Source organism: Chelonia mydas, chromosome 7, assembly GCF_015237465.2.
Source record: "Chelonia mydas isolate rCheMyd1 chromosome 7, rCheMyd1.pri.v2, whole genome shotgun sequence".
Taxonomy (NCBI): Eukaryota; Metazoa; Chordata; order Testudines; family Cheloniidae; genus Chelonia; species Chelonia mydas.
The window spans coordinates 119,341,481-119,359,410 of NC_057853.1; the positions used below are offsets into that span (position 1 = coordinate 119,341,481).

General features: G+C 41.7%; 1 protein-coding gene across 9 annotated transcripts in view; it reads right to left on the reverse strand.

Moving 5' to 3' along the window:
* WBP1L (WW domain binding protein 1 like) overlaps window positions 1-17,930 on the reverse strand; it is an 81,428-nt gene that overhangs the window by 33,467 nt on the left and 30,031 nt on the right. For 2 of the 9 annotated variants that reach the window (XM_037905869.1, XM_037905872.1), the window contains exon 1: window positions 7,928-8,248. The exons of 2 other annotated variants lie outside the window; for them this stretch is intronic. In XM_037905869.1, the coding sequence (XP_037761797.1) occupies window positions 7,928-7,954 (27 nt within the window). In that variant the 5' untranslated portion in view covers window positions 7,955-8,248. Of the gene's footprint in view, window positions 1-7,481; window positions 7,651-7,927; window positions 8,261-9,226; window positions 9,287-17,930 lie in introns of those variants that run through there. 5 more of the 9 variants (XM_037905873.1, XM_037905871.1, XM_037905870.2 and 2 more) reach the window with 5 other exon arrangements.

Here is a 17,930-nt window from a genome sequence, read left to right on the forward strand (position 1 = left end):
AACAATCCTTGTAACACCCATCTGGAGGTGGGCATATGGGGAACCTGAGGCAGCATCGTTAAGCGATTTGTTTAAAACCACAGAGAACACTAATGCATCTGTGCTGGGATGAGGAATCAAATTTCTTACTCCTAGTTCTGCACTCAGACCTCACTGTGTATCCAAGTCAAACTTAGGGAAGGTCAGTTTTGAGGCTAAACTACTTAACGTCTCTAACCTTCACACATATGCTACTTGAACTGTCAGTCACAGGCGAGCCGTAAATGAGATTACATTGTATATAACTATAGAATTAGAGAGACAAGGTGGATGAGGTAATATCTTTTATTGGACCAAATTCACAAGCTGTCGAGCTTATACAGAGCTCTTCTTCAGGTCTGGGAGAGGTACTTGGAGCAGAGCATCCCAGCTAAATACAAGGTGGAACAGATAAGGAGTTAATACACCGCACAAGAGACCAGTCAAGATGAAGTGGGCAGTAACACATCTACAGTCGTAGAACAAAGGAGGGTTATAGTGAGTTACAGATAGTTGTAATGAGCCGTTAATCCAGTGTCTTTATTAAGTCCATGCTTTTTGGTGTTTAGCTGAGTTTTGAATTTAAGTTCCCAGGCTTGATTTTAGAAGGTGTTGGGCAGGTTTCCTTGGAGGATGAGGTCAGAGGGATTTTTTTTCTCCCTTTGCTACAGAGGCCATATTCATGAGCCACTATTAGTCAGAATTAAGGAAGTAAATCAGAAAGCCTTCAGAAAATGGATAGACACAAACTTTGTATTTTGATTAATTCACAATCAGCTCTTATACGATATATTTTGTAAACCTCCAACAGTAACAAAAGGGAAGAATGGTTGTCTACCAACACACGAAAAGTATCTAAGGGCTTGTCTACATTACCGGCTGGATCGACAGGCAGCGACCAATCCAGCGGTAGATTTATCACGTCTAGTCTAGACACGATAAATCGACCGCCAAGCACTCTCCTGTCGACTCCGGTACTCCACCGGAGTGAGAGGCGCAGGCAGAGTTGACAGGGAGCGTCAACTGTCGACTCTCTGCAGTGAAGACACCGCGATGAGTAGATCTAAGTACATCGACTTCAGCTACATTATTCACATAGCTGAAGTTGCCTATCTTAGATTGATCCAGCCCACAGTGTAGACCAGACTTAAGAATCATCAATCATAAAAACTCATAAGTAAATCCATCAAACGCAAGTTAATGTCTTGATTTGATTAGGTTTCACATATCAGACTATAACTAGCCTTTGGCTAGTCCTGTCCATCATCAATACCTCACGAGAGAGTACGCACAAGGGAACTGAAGTAATCAGGTGTCTACATTCGAATAATGAGGGCTTACGTGGCTGTGGGTTTAATGAACTAGTTTTTTTACTGCTGAAGATTTTTGCTGAAATGCTGACTCAGGGCACAAGTGCAACTGCATTTAGTGGTTCATCACTGCCCTCAGTTATGCACATCATAAATCCATGTTATAATCTATCATGCTCAAGATAATCTCAGAAATGTAAAATGGTACCCAGTCAAGGCCAACCTTCACCCTGGACCCAGAACTGTGCAGTGGAGACCTCCATATACTCTGGGGGCACTAGGAGCCAGATGATGCCCCCACCATGGTGCCCTGGGGGAGAACTGCAAAGGAGGAGGAGCCAGCCAGAGATTCCAGCTGGTAGAAGCAGAAGCAGCCAAAGCAGAGACTGCAGCACACTCCAGTCAAAACTGGAGGTTCTCAGACTTCCTCTGCCCTGTGCTGATCAGCTGTTTGCTGCCAGCCGCCCCCTCCCTCCTCACAGGCTCTTCACTTTAGCTTCCCTCCACAGCCACTCCTCCTACCCTTGTCTCCCCTGCCATGTGCGCCTCATCTTCACTTCCCCTTCCATTTAGCCGATCTATCTAAACTTACCCCACACCCACAAAAATCATGGAACTAACATGCTGTTTTTGCTGCCATCAATTGTTCACTCTGCTTCTGTGTTATACACCCCTTCCCCCATCCTGTGCCTGTCTTGTCTATTTAGACTGTAAACCCTTCGGGGCAATGGGCCATCTACTACTGTGTGTGTGTAGAGTGCCTAACACAATGGGGTCCCACTCTTGGATGCCCCTTAGGCAACACCTTAATAAACCTGATAAATAACAATAGCCAGCTAGCATTGCAGGCCAGGACTGAGATGCACTGGCAGAACCATAAAGCACTGGACTAGCTCAGCGGATGCAACTCAGGACTGCATTACATTGGCCAGGCTGTGTACGTACTGTTGCAGGTCAGGATTGAGGCATAATTGGGAGAACTATGTAGTGAACTATCTAGTATCATTATAGATCTTCATTTCTATACGTGCTAAATTCCTCAGACACATGGAAGAACGGAAAAATTAACAAACATTTGCATTTAAGTATTGTGACTTTGCCAGCATCATTTAATGCAAGCATGAATAGGCAGGAGTTGGGTAAAGGTGCAAACTATGATAATTATGTAACAGTAACTACTGGAATCTCTGGAATTGATCTGTGCCACGTCACACGGGCAATAATCTCTTGTAAGCCTGACCCAAGTCGGGTGACTGGGGCTAGAGAATAAAGAGAAGTCTTATCAACTCTCCTGCATGCTATACCTTTATTACAAATGGTGACATGTTAAGTTTTACCTTTTATATATGAAAAATGCCAGATAAAAGGAATATTTTGAGACAAGTGAGCACCAAATGTTGATAGTGTAATCAAGTGCAAAGAAAACATATATCAAAGCAGCCCCAAACACAAGAGAAGGGCCCCAAACAGGAGTTTCAAAATACACTGCTTGTTGCTTTACTACTGCGGGCATCATGAGAACAATATTCAACAAACATTTAATCACCAAGATTAATTGGCCACAGTGGACCCAACCTTCACCACCAAAGCACAATGTTAGAGGTTTTATAAACACAGTTCACCTTCATGAACAAGCTGGCTCACTCATTTACTTCTATGCTTGAGAGAGACTCAACCTTTCAAAAGGGTACACTGTCACTTAAAAACCATGCTGTATATTTATATCTAATAAAGTCACTTTTCACTTTTGTCTATAGAAACTTTCATTTTCAGGTGTTTAGTGCTGCAGTGTCAGGGCTGTAAACGTTACATGGAAATGTTTACTTGTTTAACAACTTTTTTTTATGCCTTGAAGGAGGAGTCCTTGCTGTGTCCGGACTCCTCCCCATTGGTGATGTCATTTCCAGGAAAGAGCTATTTAGAGAACTTTTCAGAACTGGCTATTTTTTTTTTTTTTAGTTGACAGTATTTAAAAGTTTAAAACAAATTTTTTTTTTAAATAAAATTAAATTAATCCAACATTTTATTTGCCTTTTGGTTTGAGTCTTTAGGTTGTACTCAGGTCAAGTTTCCCTCTGCAGCCAGGAGGGTGAAAAACGCACTTTTAATGAAAGCTGGGATTCTTACAAAATCAAATGCAGTCAGGAGCTGGAACTTTAAGAAACACCCAAATACCACACCTGAAGAAGAGCTCTGGGTAAGCTCGAAAGCTTGTCTCACCAACAGTAGTTACTCCAATAAAAGATAATACCTGATTACCTTGTCTCTCTGACACAGTCTTTGCATTCTCTTATATTTTTAAGGGGAAGTAAATATTTCATCTTGAGTGCTTTTTCTATCCAGTTGTCCATTTTTGCTGCTATTATGGTTTCCAATTTTCCTTCTCAGCAGCTCTTCCCTGGCAAAAGCAGTTCAGTAGGAAATGTGGGGCCAAAGAATAAATAGCCACTCAAGAAGTTCTTCCAAATGGAAGCAACTAGACCCATTTATTAAGGTCTGCAGGGGAGTTAGAAAGGAGGCTCCATATGCACATTTCCTTATTCTTCCACTTCATATTTAGTCCATTTGTTAGACTCAGTTCTGTTAGGGAAGAGGTTACATTCAGTAAAGCATGTAACTGAATCAAAGCAATGGAGCAAAACTTGATGCTGTTTTAGCTCAGATGAAAATATTTGTAAGATTCACAGAAGCTGAGAAATCATACAAACTCTTTTAAAGGGCAATATCAAATTAAACGACTTGCAGAGATCTATGACCCTAAATATTCAAGAGAACATTTGCATGAGGCTCTCAAAAATAAATTCAGAGCCTCCAACCTTTGTACATTAGGTTTAAAGGAGTGATCTCAAATAGGATCCTCTTATAAATCAGCCTTTTTAATTAGAGATTTCAAAAGTGAAATTTGAACCTTCTTTATCACAGATAAAGGTCGTCACTCACCAACATTTTAAAATTAAACGGGGCATAATTTTTCTAATTTGCAGTGAGTTTTGAAACAGGTTCAAACTTTTTTTTTCCTGTGTGCTTTTCATTATGTGGGTGCGTTTACAGTAAAAATGTGTACACCTATTGTCCAGCTGAGAAGGATCTGGAATTTTCAGCCCTTTATCATGAAAACCAAGGCACTCCTGTCTACACTATGCTCTATCACTGTTGCCAGGATCAGCTGAGCACCATGTTGCTGGAATGCAGATACAGATTTTCCAGTGTAAACAAGGCTTTGGGGACCATTAAGCAGTCCTGCTAGCCCCAGACACTATGGAAGTTGTTTCTCATCCTTGCAAAAACTTGATTGAGCCCGGCTGATATATTACATAGCAGTGCAGAACACCATGATTAGACCAATAAGGAGCACAAGTTCTTGAGAAGACTGTAGCTGACTTAACCTTGCATGCATTTACATTCTTCTTCACTGTAATATACACATCAAAGTTTAAAAAAAAAAGTGAAGACCTGGAATCATTTTTTGAAGAATAAACAAACCACTTTTCTTCACAGTTATCTACAGTGATACAGGATAAAAGGGATAAAGTTTGGGTTTAAAGTTCTACACAAGAGGACACAATGATATTTTCCAGGATTACTGTTTTTCTGTTTTTCATTGTCAAAAATCTTGGTAAAGGGGCTGGAGTGAGTAGAGTTTCTGCCTGAGCTGGCAAATCTTGCAAGGTTGCTCTTGTGAAGTTCGGATAAGAAGAACTTTGCAAGGGTGGTGAAAGGGACCTTCAGCTCCAGGCTGGATTAAATATTTAAACTTTTTAATTGCTGATAAACTATTGGTTTATCAAAAGCAAGATGCTTTAATCTTTTCAGACCTGATCCAAGCCCACTAAAGTCAATGGAAAGATTCCCATTGATTTCAACGGGCTCTGGATAAACCCTACTTTATTTAGTACCAAGAAAGAACTGAATTGAGAATAAGGCCAAGATACTGCAACAGCAAATTCTACCAGCAAATAGCACTCATAAGCCCCAACCACAGATAAAAAGAGGACTAAAAAAATCTTTATTCTTGTTTCCCCTACTAAACACTCAAAGACACAACACTTCTCATAGACATTTCACATTTGCTATTTCCAGGACTTATTACTTAAAATGACCTAGCAAGGATGGCCTGGGCTTTGATCCTAACAAGTTTAATCACACAAATGGTACAGTACTTGACATTTTATTATATGTATTATGCAGCTGTACTATATGGTGATGTCACTAGATCACAAGATAAGCGGATTCAGCCCAATATTGAACCAAACTCCTATCATGGTGTCAAGACAACGTAAAATGTATTGCTTGAGGAGTGTCCCTCTCTTTACAAAAGTGGAGGTTGTAACTGCTTGTGGCCATTCTGATCTCCATAAAACTTATTGTAAGTGTCCTGGCCAGATGTCAACTGGGGTAATTTTAATTAATTCCCCCTACAATTTGATATGAATACCATATTTTTCACTTCCTGTCTCAAAAATTGTTCCGTAGAGCCCATCATGGCCAAGTAAATAGTTGTTCAATTTCATACCACAGGCAACTCCACTTCAGTGGTGTGTGAGGTGATTCCTACACTTCATTGATATACGGGAAGTTATCCCAAAGCATTTGACCATCTTGTCACCTAGAAACTGAAGTTGGTGTTTTACCTACACTTATTTTTTCATTTCATATGTTCCCAACACTGTTTTTATCCACAAATGAAGGACAATTAAAACATACAGAAACCTGTTCTTGAGACACCACCAGCTGTTTCCACTTCCCGTTTATGCATTATGTACCTGGGGTGTGTTTTTTAAAATGTATACCGCAAGTGGAACAAAGACAGATAAGCAGCCTGGTCTCCAACATTAAAATGCCCCGTGTTGAGCTAGACAGATGAGTAAAGGGAACTCAAGAGCTCCTAAACTCTGGTTTAGCATGCTACCTAGCTTACCATGCAATAATCACCCTCAATTTTTAATTTTATTGGGGGGGGGGGGAATATGCTTCATAGATTTAGAAAAATAATCTTAAAAATAAGATACATGGACATCTGATGCTGACCCCACTTCACAAGCTAAACTGATCTTGCAGAATTTTATTACAGATTGAAGATTTACTTAAAATCCTTAGGTTTCAGAGTAACAGCCGTGTTAGTCTGTATTCGTAAAAAGAAAAGGAGTACTTGTGGCACCTTAGAGACTAACCAGTTTATTTGAGCATGAGCTTTCGTGAGCTACAGCTCACGAAAGCTCATGCTCAAATAAACTGGTTAGTCTCTAAGGTGCCACAAGTACTCCTTTTCTTTTTTTTAAAATCCTTAGAATAATTTCTTCAAAGATTGAACAGCTCTTCCGGTCCGTACCTACTGCCCACACAACTTTCAATCACAAAGGTCTTTCCTTCCACAAAGCTATGACAGCACTGTATTCCCTGTTCAAAACTCTCAGATTTTCAAGCAGATTCTATCTGGATGTGATTTGCTAAGAAGTGAACCGTTATTATAGCCATTATGTTCAACTGGAAAGGGTCAATGGGTTAGAGTAGATTATCATGTAAAACTGTTTTAGAATCAGTGAAAGAAAAAACCCACAACCCTACATTTGAAGAAAAAATAAACTGGTAACTGATAAACAAAGTGACAGGGCTACATATGCAGTAATTTGCTAAACGTTAGACCAGGGGTTCTCAAAGTGGGGGTTGGGACCCCTCAGGGGGTCACAAGGTTATTACATGTGGGGTCACGAGCTGTCAGCCTCCACCCCAAACCCTGCTTTGCATCAGCATTTATAATGGGGTTAAATATATAAAAAGTGTTTTTAATTTATAGGGGGGTCACACTCAGAGGCTTGCTATATGAAAGGGGTCTCCAATACAAAAGTTTGAGAACTGCTGTGTTAGACTCTGCTGTCCTTTTAAGCAACAGAAAGTGCCCAGTTTAAAATGCCTCACATTTGCTTGGTATTTTAATACTAGATTAATAGCTATAAAGCTATACCTATTTATTGTACATTACCGACTTCAGTAGTGTTGAGGACAGTTTACAGTTAGATCTCTAGACAGACATGCCTCCGAGACCAAAACAAGTTTTAGAACTCTCAGAAGCTTAAGAACAAATAGTTGGCAATGTATTCCCAGCCAGGGAGCGGTGGGTCAGTTGCTACTGTTTCTCATTCCTTGTTACATTACCAAATATAAATTCCTTGTTTCTTGTAAAAACACCAGCTTTCCAAAGCTACTACATAAGTCACCAAATCCAGGATCTGTGCCTTGCTAAAACGGGCATCGTGTACATGTTAACTCTTTGCCATTTTCTGTTTCCTCTCTTCAGTGAGTTATTTTGCTACACAGCATGACTCTGGAAAATAAATATTACCCATATATTAAAAAAACTCTTCAAACACTGACAGAAGTTTTAAAGCTATGTAAACACATTTCCATATTAGGACCTGTGGAAAGTACATGTTAAAAAAAAAAACACACACACAGGAGAATCTCTCTTTGTTGTGAATCTAACAACAACAAAAGTTTGTTCTCCCGAACTGAAGTTTTGTTCTTTCTTTGCTAATGAAAAGAAAGTTCTCCTGCAACAGCAACACCAAAACACACACACACACACACACACACTTACTTACCTCTCTCCTTGGAAAGTGAGAAAACATTTTCTAAAAAACCAAGTTCTCCACCGGAACCGGCAGCAACCAAACCAACCAAAACTAGTTACCTGTCTCAGACCCAAGAGGAAAGGCATCCTGCATTCTCATCATCCACACTAATGCTTTGGAACAAAAGAATTTTAAAGTCCCACAACAACCATTTCCTCATCTGATGTGCGCGGGGTGCGCCTGCAATCCTATTTAAACCAGGGCTTTCTTGGCTGGGAATGTTAAGTAAACAGGGTCCCAGAAGACAGCATGCACTCGCTCGCTCTCCGCCCTTCCCCTCTTTCTCCTCCCACACCCTGTGACATCTCAGACGCAGCAGAGCTGTAGTGTTTGGCAAGGGGGAAATGACATCAGTTCAGCACTGCAAAAAACTGGAGACAGCTGCTGATTAACAAGAAAAGGGCTTGCTACAAACTTGAGATGCAACTTGGTATTTAGCAACCCTGCTCTAGGCAGAGGCGTTAAACGCTACATTTTGGGTGAACAAGGAGAACTATCTTGGCTCTAACCAGATGCCCCAAATGAAATAAAAACCTGTATTAAAGAACAGCTCTTCAATGACATTTAATTAAAATTCCCTACGCAAAAATACCTCAATTTCTCCTCAAAAATGGCTGTCTAGTTTGGATGTAGCTCCTTTGAGCAGCCTTGTTGTCTGCACTAACAGGCAGCATTTGGGGAAGATGGATCAAAACCAGAACCATGTTTAAACACCTCCACACTTGGAGGATTTGGCTAAAATGGAACACCGATCTGACCCACTCCCCTGGTTTTGCCCACTTTGATTTCTTCTTTAAAGAGTTCTTACTGCACTACTGGCATATTCACCACCACCAAACCCCTCCCTTACTAAATGGCAACGCTTCCATCGCTTTCAGTGGGAGCAGGATTGGGCCCCCAAGCAAGCCTACAAAGAGGCGATGTGGCAGCTATTTTTATCCTTGCCATGCCGTGAGAGCGCGTTGCTGTCCCAGGGTAGTGCCCCTACTTCTGGGCATTAACCGGCTCCACACTTTGAGACCAGTGGGAGGTTGTACCTCGTAAACAAACTTATCTAGTCACCAAGAATGCCAGTCTTGTCTGTCCTCTCATAAACAAGCGGTACAGCAAGTTCTACGGCAGCAGGGGAGATGACACAGCAGACGGTAATCTAAATTTAAACTGTCTGTATCTCCTTCTTTAAAAGTTCAGCAACCCCCCCCCCTTTTTTTTGTTTCTCTTAAATCAGCAGCTGCTCTCATCTGTCATATGCTAAACTAGAAAACTCACCACTTCCATGTGCAGAGGCAGCAACTAAGCAGGCATTTAACAGAAGGGGAACTTCTCTTTTATTTGATCCTCTCAGCCTCTAGGCGGCTACAAATTAAAGATATTTGGGGAGGATCAGAACAGGAGTCCTTTATGTACAGAAGCCTATTAAATCCCTTAATGGGAAATACTGGTTTTTAAATCATTTCAGGGCTTTAAAAAAAAAAAAGAAACTACTTACAATTCTTATAAATTCAGATTTTCAATTGCACTACATTTTTAAAAAGCCTTAAAAACAGCCAAACCGTTCACAAGCAAGTTTGGTGAGAACTAGTCTCAGACAATTACCCCCTTTTCAAACTTTTCAACACTCCTGAGCCACTGTTACCATGTTCTCTTGGAAGTTCCTGAATTGTTTCCCAACTGAGCACGTAGTTCTGGGGGTTCTCTGAACACAAACAAGAGGGAGAAATGTAGTAAGTATCCTTCATACTTACACAGCACCTCATCCAAACGTTAGAAAGCACTCTACAAACACTAACTAATCCTCTAAACATACAATTCAATGTTACATGGTGCCACCCCCACTTTATCAACAGGGAAACCGAGGCACAGAAGTTAGTAGTAAGTTGCATCTCCTCAGCTTTTGGATTTTCTACCTTTTGCAAGTTATCAGAACTTTAAATGACCCGTCCAAAAAGTTACCCCGATGTTGATTATGCCACAACACATCTATAAACTCATGGATGAAACATTCAAACCATCAGAGGTTGCTTTGCCAAGCAAATGGACAATACCAATGATACACAGGAGCACATTCCTGTTTTGGTCATGGGTAGTTATGGACTCTTTTGCCAACATCTGAAGCTTCTGGTCCTGGCCACTGCTGGAGACAGGACACTGGACTAGGTGGACCTCCAGTCTGATCTAGTCTGGCAATTCCGATGTTCCTAGTGTTAAAAGTTGACACCCTCTGACAACTTCAACTGATCCTCCCTTTCTTTAGCAAATCACACAAGAGTCTCCAGTACATATTCAAAAGACAAGAGCTCAGCAGTAAATCTAGTGACTCAAGATCCAGATTCTAGATACACAGTAGTAGAAAAAAGAACAGGAGTACTTGTGGCACCTTAGAGACTAATAAATTTATTTGAGCATAAACTTTCGTGAGCTACAGCTCACGAAAGCTTATGCTCAAATAAATTTGTTAGTCTCTAAGGTGCCACAAGTACTCCTGTTCTTTTTGCGAATACAGACTAACACGGCTGCTACTCTGAAACCAGTAGTAGAAAAGGAAGTAACCGATCTTAAAAGTAAAGTAACAGCTTCCCAGCTTACTTAGCACCACTCCCTCAGCAGGGGGCTTGATGCTCTATCATTAGAATCATAGAATATCAGGGTTGGAAGGGACCTCAGGAGGTCATCTAGTCCAACCCCCTGCTTAAAGCAGGACCGATCCCCAATTAAATCATCCCAGTCAGGGCTTTGTCAAGCCTGACTTTGAAAACCTCTAAGGAAGGAGATTCCACCACCTCCCTAGGTAACGCATTCCAGTGCTTCACCACCCTCTTAGTGAAAAAGTTTTTTTCCTAACATCCACTCTAAACCTCCCCCACTGCAACTTGAGACCATTACTCCTTGTTCTGTCATCTGCTACCACTGAGAACAGTCTAGATCCATCCCCTTTGGACCCCCCTTTCAGGTAGTTGAAAGCAGCTATCAAATCCCCCCTCATTCTTCTCTTCTGCAGACTAAATAATCCCAGTTCCCTCAGCCTCTCCTCATAAGTCATGTGCTCCAGCTTCCAATCATTTTTGTTGCCCTCCGCTGGACTCTTGCCAATTTTTCCACATCCTTCTTGTAGTGTAGGGCCCAAAACTGGACACAGTGAAGACTCTCTCTTCTCTCCATGGGGTGGTTCTATGCTGGGAGCCATGTCACTGCTTGGCCCTTCCTTTTGGCTTTTCTTTTGTGTGTTGGGGTGCCGGCACCAGCTTCAGCAAAGATGCTGTCAGTGCCAGAGGAGCTGGAGCTGACGCCGATGCCATGTCTGTTGGTACTGGTGCCAAAGTGGTAGCTCGCAGATATGGTGTTGAGAAAGTGAGAGCCAGTGCTGATGACCCTGGTATTGAGCTGATCGGAATCAACGTGACTGGTGTAAAATTCAATGCATTTCTCTTCCCTGCCTTTTTTGCACCCCTAGACCCTGCGGTGTGGTGTCTGCTTGAAGGGGCACTTGCTGAGGATGACCCTTTGGGTTACTTGGAGGTGGATGACTCCTCCAGGTCTGAGACCATGAGCATTTGTCAGTCAACCAGGTGTAGCTTCAGCCACATGTCTCTCAATTTGCGAGTGATTGACAAGAAGTATTTTCACTCTGAGTGCTTATCAGGGATGTGCCTCTCCCCCTGACAGAATAGGCATCAGCTATACTGGGGAATGAAGTCTGACAGCGCTTAAACCCTAGTTTAGAGGTTTAGAGTCTGCCAGGGTGGTAGGCATGAGGCGCCTTGTTCCACTTGCAGGGGCGTGTATGGGGAGAGGTGTCTGTTTTGTTCTGGTTTTAGGAAATGTTCAAAGTAGAGAATTGAAGATAAGGAGGGGTGAAGTAGTATTTGTTCTCCAATTCAATCTAGAAGATAAATTTGAAACAAGAAGAAAAGTAGACAGTTGAACCCTTGCCAGGTTCAGTCTTGCTGCCTCAGGTGGTAAGAGGGAACAGAGGGAGGGTGGCAGCTGCAGTTGCTCCAGTCCTTTATGCCCTTGCACAGAAGCATGAAGTGGCACTCATGGCCTTGATGGACGCTGAGATTCAAAAAGATCCCATCTCATATGCAGTGAGATCCACACTGACCCATAGTTGAAGAACACAGTGTTCCAGCTAATGGTATGCCAATGATTTTATATGAAGTAACAATATTTGGTATATTACTCTCCACTGCATTTCTCATGCATCCTAACATTGTGTTTTTCTGACCACTACTGCACATTGAGCAGAGATCCTCATTGAGCTGTCCACAATGATGCCCAAGTCTTTCTCTGGAACAGATACAGTTAATTTAGAATCCCACAGAGTGTATGAGTATTTTAAATTATTCCCTCCAGTGGGCATTACTTTGCATTTATCAACATTGAATTTTATCTGTCATTGTGTTGCTAATTCACTTAGCTTAGGGCTGGTCTCCACTACGGTGAGATCCCCGCTGCTACAATCGATGCAACAGGGATTGATTTAGCGGGTCTAGTGAAGACCCGCTAAATCAACAGCAGAGTACTCTCCGGTCAACCCCAGTACTCCAACTCTCCGAGAAGAGTAAGGGAAGACGACCGGAAAGCCTCTCCCGTCGACTAGTGCAGTGAAGACACTGGGGTAAGTCGACTTAAGCTATGTCAACTTCAGCTATGTTATTCACGTAGCTGGAGTAGTGTAACTTAGGTTGACTTACCTCCGTAGTGAAGAAAAGCCCTTAGGTCCCTCTGAAGTGCCTCAGTCTTCTCTAGGCTTGATAATTTTATATCACCTGCAAGTTTAAGAAAGCAGCAGGAAATCCAGAAGAGAAGGTTAAGACTTTTTCTTACCATTCAGTTTTACAAGAAATATACAGGCTCTACTTCCTTTTGTATTGGCTCTGGGAATGAGCATGAATATGTTTCCAGCCAAGTATCAATTCTGCATGGTGGATACTTTGAAGAAAACTGAAAACTCTGACCTACTGGGAGATAATAAATGTAGGAAGAAGAGTCAGCAGTAATTGTCTCTTCCAAAGCACCACCACATTGGGTGTTACACCTTGAAAACAACACTGTGAAGAATAAAACAGCACAGACTACAGCTAAGCATCGGAAAAGCTCCCTGAAGAATTCTAAAAAGGAACCACAACTCAATCCAACCTGAAGTACGCTCCTGGACATACCCCCCCACCCCTCATTCTGACAATACACCTCAATCTTGACTTTTACCACTTGTCATTATTCCAGTCGTGGGGGTCTCAAACAGGAATGGTTGTGTTATAGAGACAAATGCTGATAGGGACTCAGATGACATCACCAAACCAGCCAGTTAATCCGCTGGTCTACTTAGCCCCAGGGTTCTCTGAGGTTTCTGTTGCCATCTAACAAGAAACCAAACCTGTGAGTAGACTGCTGTAGGAAAACAGAAAGACCGACAGAGCTCCAGCATAAACTTTGAGGGGAGCCTCTCCAAAAAGAATTAGCATGCACCGACCATGATGCAGTGCAGGTTCTGAAGAGCAAGGAGGAAAAGACTTAAGTAGAGTCTCTTCAGGTATCTTCAAAGAACCTAAGCAAAGTTTAAAAGAATAAATGGAACCTACAATTTCAATGCTCAGGAAAGCTCAACACCAGTTATTCAAAAGAACAGCAGTTTCTAAACATACATTATACTTAGACACTGCACTTCTAAATTACTATACAAAAGCCTGGCTCAAAGTAATAGAGCAATCCGGTCTTAACTTCCATTCTCCATTACAGTGATTTTGTTTTCAAGCATACGTCGGGGGGGACGGACCAGAAAGCTCAATCTTAAAAATACACTCACACTAAAAGTTTTCTAAATTGCCCTACAAAGCATTTCCTATAATGTACTTATAATCCATTTGACTACGTGGAAGAAGAAATTTGATCTGTTTTTCCAAACACTGAGCTGCTCTTTTTGAAATGTTAGAACATCTAATACAAATTAGGATGGAGTTGAGGGACTGACATGGGTGTTGTTATAAGAACCGATCTGGACTGATTTAGCACAAGTGCTTACAGGAAACAGCAGGAAACATGTCAAGATCTTACAATCTAATGTCGCATTTACTACGTTCATTGTTTCTACTTTGGCTCATGTTTTTGCATAAACAAGGAATACTGTAGATACCCCACTGCTCCCCCCTCCCCACCAAAGAATGGGCAAACCCTTCCTTTCTAATAAAGACTGCTGGAAGTAGTTCCCTCCAAATCTGACCAAGGCTATTGCTGGGTGCAAAGGATGACTGGAAAGCAGCTCCCCACCCACAAAGCCCAGGGCCTGTTTTGTCAGTCAAAATGGACTGCTAGAGAATATGAAACACTCTCTTCACAGGGCTGAATACCTTGCCTTCACAGCTTTTGTGCTTCCTTCTAGCCCAGAAAGCTTGGATTCCAACTGCAGCCCAGACCACTGACCCTGGACCAGCCCTTTTAAACAAACAGAGTAAGTGACTGGGTTCAGCATATCATGATCTACCCTCTATCTCTAACTCTTAAATTTTCTTTTCTCTCATTTCTCTGCCTTTTGATTTATCTACTGATGCATTACTGGCCTTATAACCGAATACTTTAGTTTAATCAAACCTTCTTGGGCATGAGTAAATGACACCATTTATTGTATCATGTCCAGTATTTAATTGTGCAAGGCATTTTAGGACACAATTTGTATGAAAAGTGGAAGACAAAGTATTATATGAAACATTTAAACTCAGTTTAGCAGTAGAAGAGGAAAGCAACATGTTATTTGGAGGATGGGGAAAGAAAATATGTTTGTACCTATTGAGTCCTTAAACCCTACCAGAATATATCAGATGACAGATGCCTTCCTTTCCCCTCTATCCACATACTCCCTCCCCTCTCTACTCAGCTGTCCCCTAGACCTGGAAAATCTATTAGTTTACCCAAACAAAAGTTGCCACTCAAACTCCATCTTCTCCGCTAGGCAATACACCAGCAGCTAATTCAAACTACTGGAATTACCTAAAATAGTGGGCAGACGCAAAACGTATCCCCCATACCTGCTCTGTTCTTATAAAAAATACCTGCCTCGGTCAAATGAATGCAGCAGGTCAGCAGACAGATTTAGATTCGTGTATAGAGCTGGAGAGAGTATGGACAGTGTATAGGACACTGGACCAGAAGGCAAGAGAGCTGGGTTCTGTTCCTGGCTCTGCAACGGACCCGCAAGCTGCTTCACCTCTTTGTCTCTCTTCCCATTTTACCAATAGGGAAATAATGTTACCCTCCTTCTTTTGTAAGGTACTCCAAGATCTACAACGAAGGGTGCTATATAAGAGGTAAGCAGTATTATATATGCCTCGCAATCTTGACAATGACCCCTTTAAAGGAGCGACAAGTTATCCAAATATTCCCCATGTCTGTATTTTGTTATGAGCAGCTTCCCAGCAGACTGTTGGGCTCTGCGTAACTAGTAAAATAGCAAATAGAAGTTATGCCAGTAACATTCATGTTTCAGCAATAACCAGAACACAGCAGTCCTTGGGTAGAGTGCAAAATTAATATCCATCTCTTTTACTGCAGTGGTGTATCCATACACCAGACAGTTTTGGCATCACAAAAGGCACAACTTTCAACACCTCTCCCTCCTGCATCATCACCTTTGGAACATCTATAGCGTCTCCACTTGGATAATTTATGCTCAGTTTGTTTATGTAACACTTATTTTATATACTTAAGTGATTAAAAAGCCCATTAACAAATTATCTAGAAGGAAAAGGCTGACCAGGAAAACTTCCTTTATTAGTATCAGCGAATAGGTTTCACCTTGCTATACTGACTACTATAAGTTTTACTAGAGCTCATTCTCCCTCTGGAACACTAAAGGTGGAGAAAGTCCAGTAATCACACTGCAATGGGTGAAAGACACAGGAGGGGGTGAATGGACCAGCCTGCCCTAATCCCCGTGAACATTATGCTTGAGGTGAAGATACTGGATTGGCTTCAGCAGAATGCACGAAAGGAGGGATTCCCTTAGCTGAAATCTTTGGCAACCCCATGCCCTAGACAGGTTTCAGAGTAGCAGCCGTGTTAGTCTGTATCTGCAAAAAGAAAAGGAGTACTTGTGGCACCTTAGAGACTAACAAATTTATTTGAGCAGAAGCTTTCGTGAGCTACAGCTCACTTCATTGGATGCATGCGGTAGAAAATACAGTGGGGAGATTTTATATACACAGAGAACATGAAGCAATGGGTGTTACCATACACACTGTAACAAGAGTGATCAGGTAAGGTGAGATATTACCAGCAGGAGAGAAAAAAAACCTTTTGTAGTGATAATCAAGGTGGGCCATTTCCAGCAGTTGACAAGAATGTGTGAGGAACAGTGGGGGCGGGGGGAAATAAACATGGAGAAATAGTTTTACTTTGTGTAATGACACATCCACTCCCAGTCTTTACTCAAGCCTGTGATTAATCAGTCACACTATCAGAGGCTCGTTCATCTGCACATCTACCAATGTGATATGCCATCATGTGCCAGCAATGCCCCTCTGCCATGTACATTGGCCAAACCGGACAGTCGCTACGTAAAAGAATAAATAGACACAAATCAGATGTTAAAAATTATAACATTCAAAAACCAGTCAGAGAACACCTCAATCTCTCTGGTCACTAGATTACAGACCTAAAAGTGGCAATTCTTCAACAAAAAAACTTCAAAAAAAGACTCCAGCAAGAGATTGCTGAATTGGAATTAATTTGCAAACTGGACACCATTAAATTAGGCTTGAATAAAGATTTATTTATATTTATATTTATTATTTATGAATAATAGCTGGGGATTCTCCGGTTGTAGGAAAAGCCTCAAAAGCATAAAGTTTTCAACCTGATGAGAGTGGCGTCTACAGTTGCCAGTAGGGTTAAAAACCAAACCTGCCTGGGCCAGAAAGGGGCTATACAGATCATGGAACATTTGTCTCTTCTAATCTTGACTAAGACCTTTGAGTAACAAAAGTAATTGGAGAAAGGAACATGTGAACTCCTGCCCCTTCAAGGAAAGAATGGAAAATAGGTCCACTGACAGTGTCATACTTAGTGTCTTCTACAGAACACAATGTGTTTCTCAGAGGAATGGTAAATAGATCTTTCAAGCAAACACTATTAGAAAAAGATCTGCCACATCATCATAGATGTAATAACTACCCACAGCTGTCTAGTACTGATCAGCTGAGCCTGTCTGCAGTGCAGGCAACAGGAAGCAATATCCTGTTCCTTCCTTCTTAGGAGACACAGCTCAATTTTCCACAATTAGATTTAGAGCTACCTTTTGCGATACCACATCTCCGAAAGCCCACATTGCATTCAGTGCCACCCTAAACTCCAAACATGCATTTGAATGGATTCCTGGAGAAATGAAGTCCCTTGAATATGGAACACACCACATGATCTGCCCATTACAAACAGGACGCACCCATGGCTACTACAATCTAAATCCGTTAATTTGGAAGTCCTTTTCCTAGTTACAGGTTTTCATTGGACTGCCACCGCATCAATCTCTCTCTACCACCCGAAGCGGGTGCAATTATTCTGCTGCTCGTAACCACTGACGGTGCCTCAAGTAAACACATTCCCACAGGTACTGTTGAACGCTGTTGTGACCATGAGGTCCAACACTGACAACATAGGTCTTGCTGAAACCTCCTGGCCCTGTCAAAGTCATCTTACCAGATCCATTGTATCCTGGTCCCTTGCAGGGAAAGAAAGGATCTGAGAAAAGAATGATTTCTGAGGGGAAAACTGGTGGTGAGGCTGCTTTGATCCATTCTGGAGTGCTGCCTTTGATCAGTCAACCATCCAAATAGGGAGAACATGCACTCCCCATGTTGATATGCCATAATGATCATCAAGTGTTCAGTAAATACATGCAATGCCAATGCCAGCCCAGAAAGCAATATCACTATCACAAGTACAAGGCACTTCTCCAGGCACCAGGTACATCTTTACATGCACA